The 559-nt window shown below is 41.1% G+C and overlaps 1 protein-coding gene across 1 annotated transcript; it reads right to left on the minus strand.

Annotated features, from left to right (window-relative positions):
* Positions 1-3: 3 nt before the first annotated feature.
* LOC109131805 (serine/threonine-protein kinase ATR-like) lies at positions 4-555 on the minus strand (the record flags this gene model as incomplete). Its single annotated transcript, XM_019242983.1, has 1 exon — positions 4-555. A coding segment is annotated over one exon (552 nt), but the record flags the coding sequence as incomplete, so codon positions are not given.
* Between the last annotated feature and the right edge of the window lie 4 nt (positions 556-559).

Here is a 559-nt window from a genome sequence, read left to right on the forward strand (position 1 = left end):
AACATTCCCAGCTAATGATGGCTCACAACCAGCAATCTTTAGTAATTCCTGTATGGCAAGAGCAGCTGAGTCTTGTATGATTGTATCCTGTGCAGCTCTAAAAGCTCTTGCCAAGTGTTTATGAATGAGCTCAAAGATAAGATCATCATCTGAGCATTGGATTTTAAAACGACTGCATGAAGCAACTCTCACTTTGGCAGGGTCAATAGCACCTATTGCTCCAAGACAATCTGCACAGACTAACTTAAACCTCTGACCCACTGTAGTTCGAGATTCTTCTGCACATCCCTGTAGTAAAGATGTGATTAAAGAGTTCACGATTTCCATGTCTGAGACAAGTTCACCAGCAATTAGTGCAGCAACATCTTCATTTCTGTGATACAGCAATTTGCTTAGCTCACATGCCACCATGTATCTAACATTCAGGTTCTCATGTTTCATACCATTTACAATATCCCGCAACTGATCCTTCAGGCTCATTAATCCACGTGCTTCTTGTATAGCATTGTTCAATTCTCCTAAAGACGGTATGCTAGGTAAGAGGGGAAACTCACAAATG

Source organism: Camelina sativa, unplaced genomic scaffold (assembly GCF_000633955.1).
Source record: "Camelina sativa cultivar DH55 unplaced genomic scaffold, Cs unpScaffold05502, whole genome shotgun sequence".
Taxonomy (NCBI): domain Eukaryota; kingdom Viridiplantae; phylum Streptophyta; class Magnoliopsida; order Brassicales; family Brassicaceae; genus Camelina; species Camelina sativa.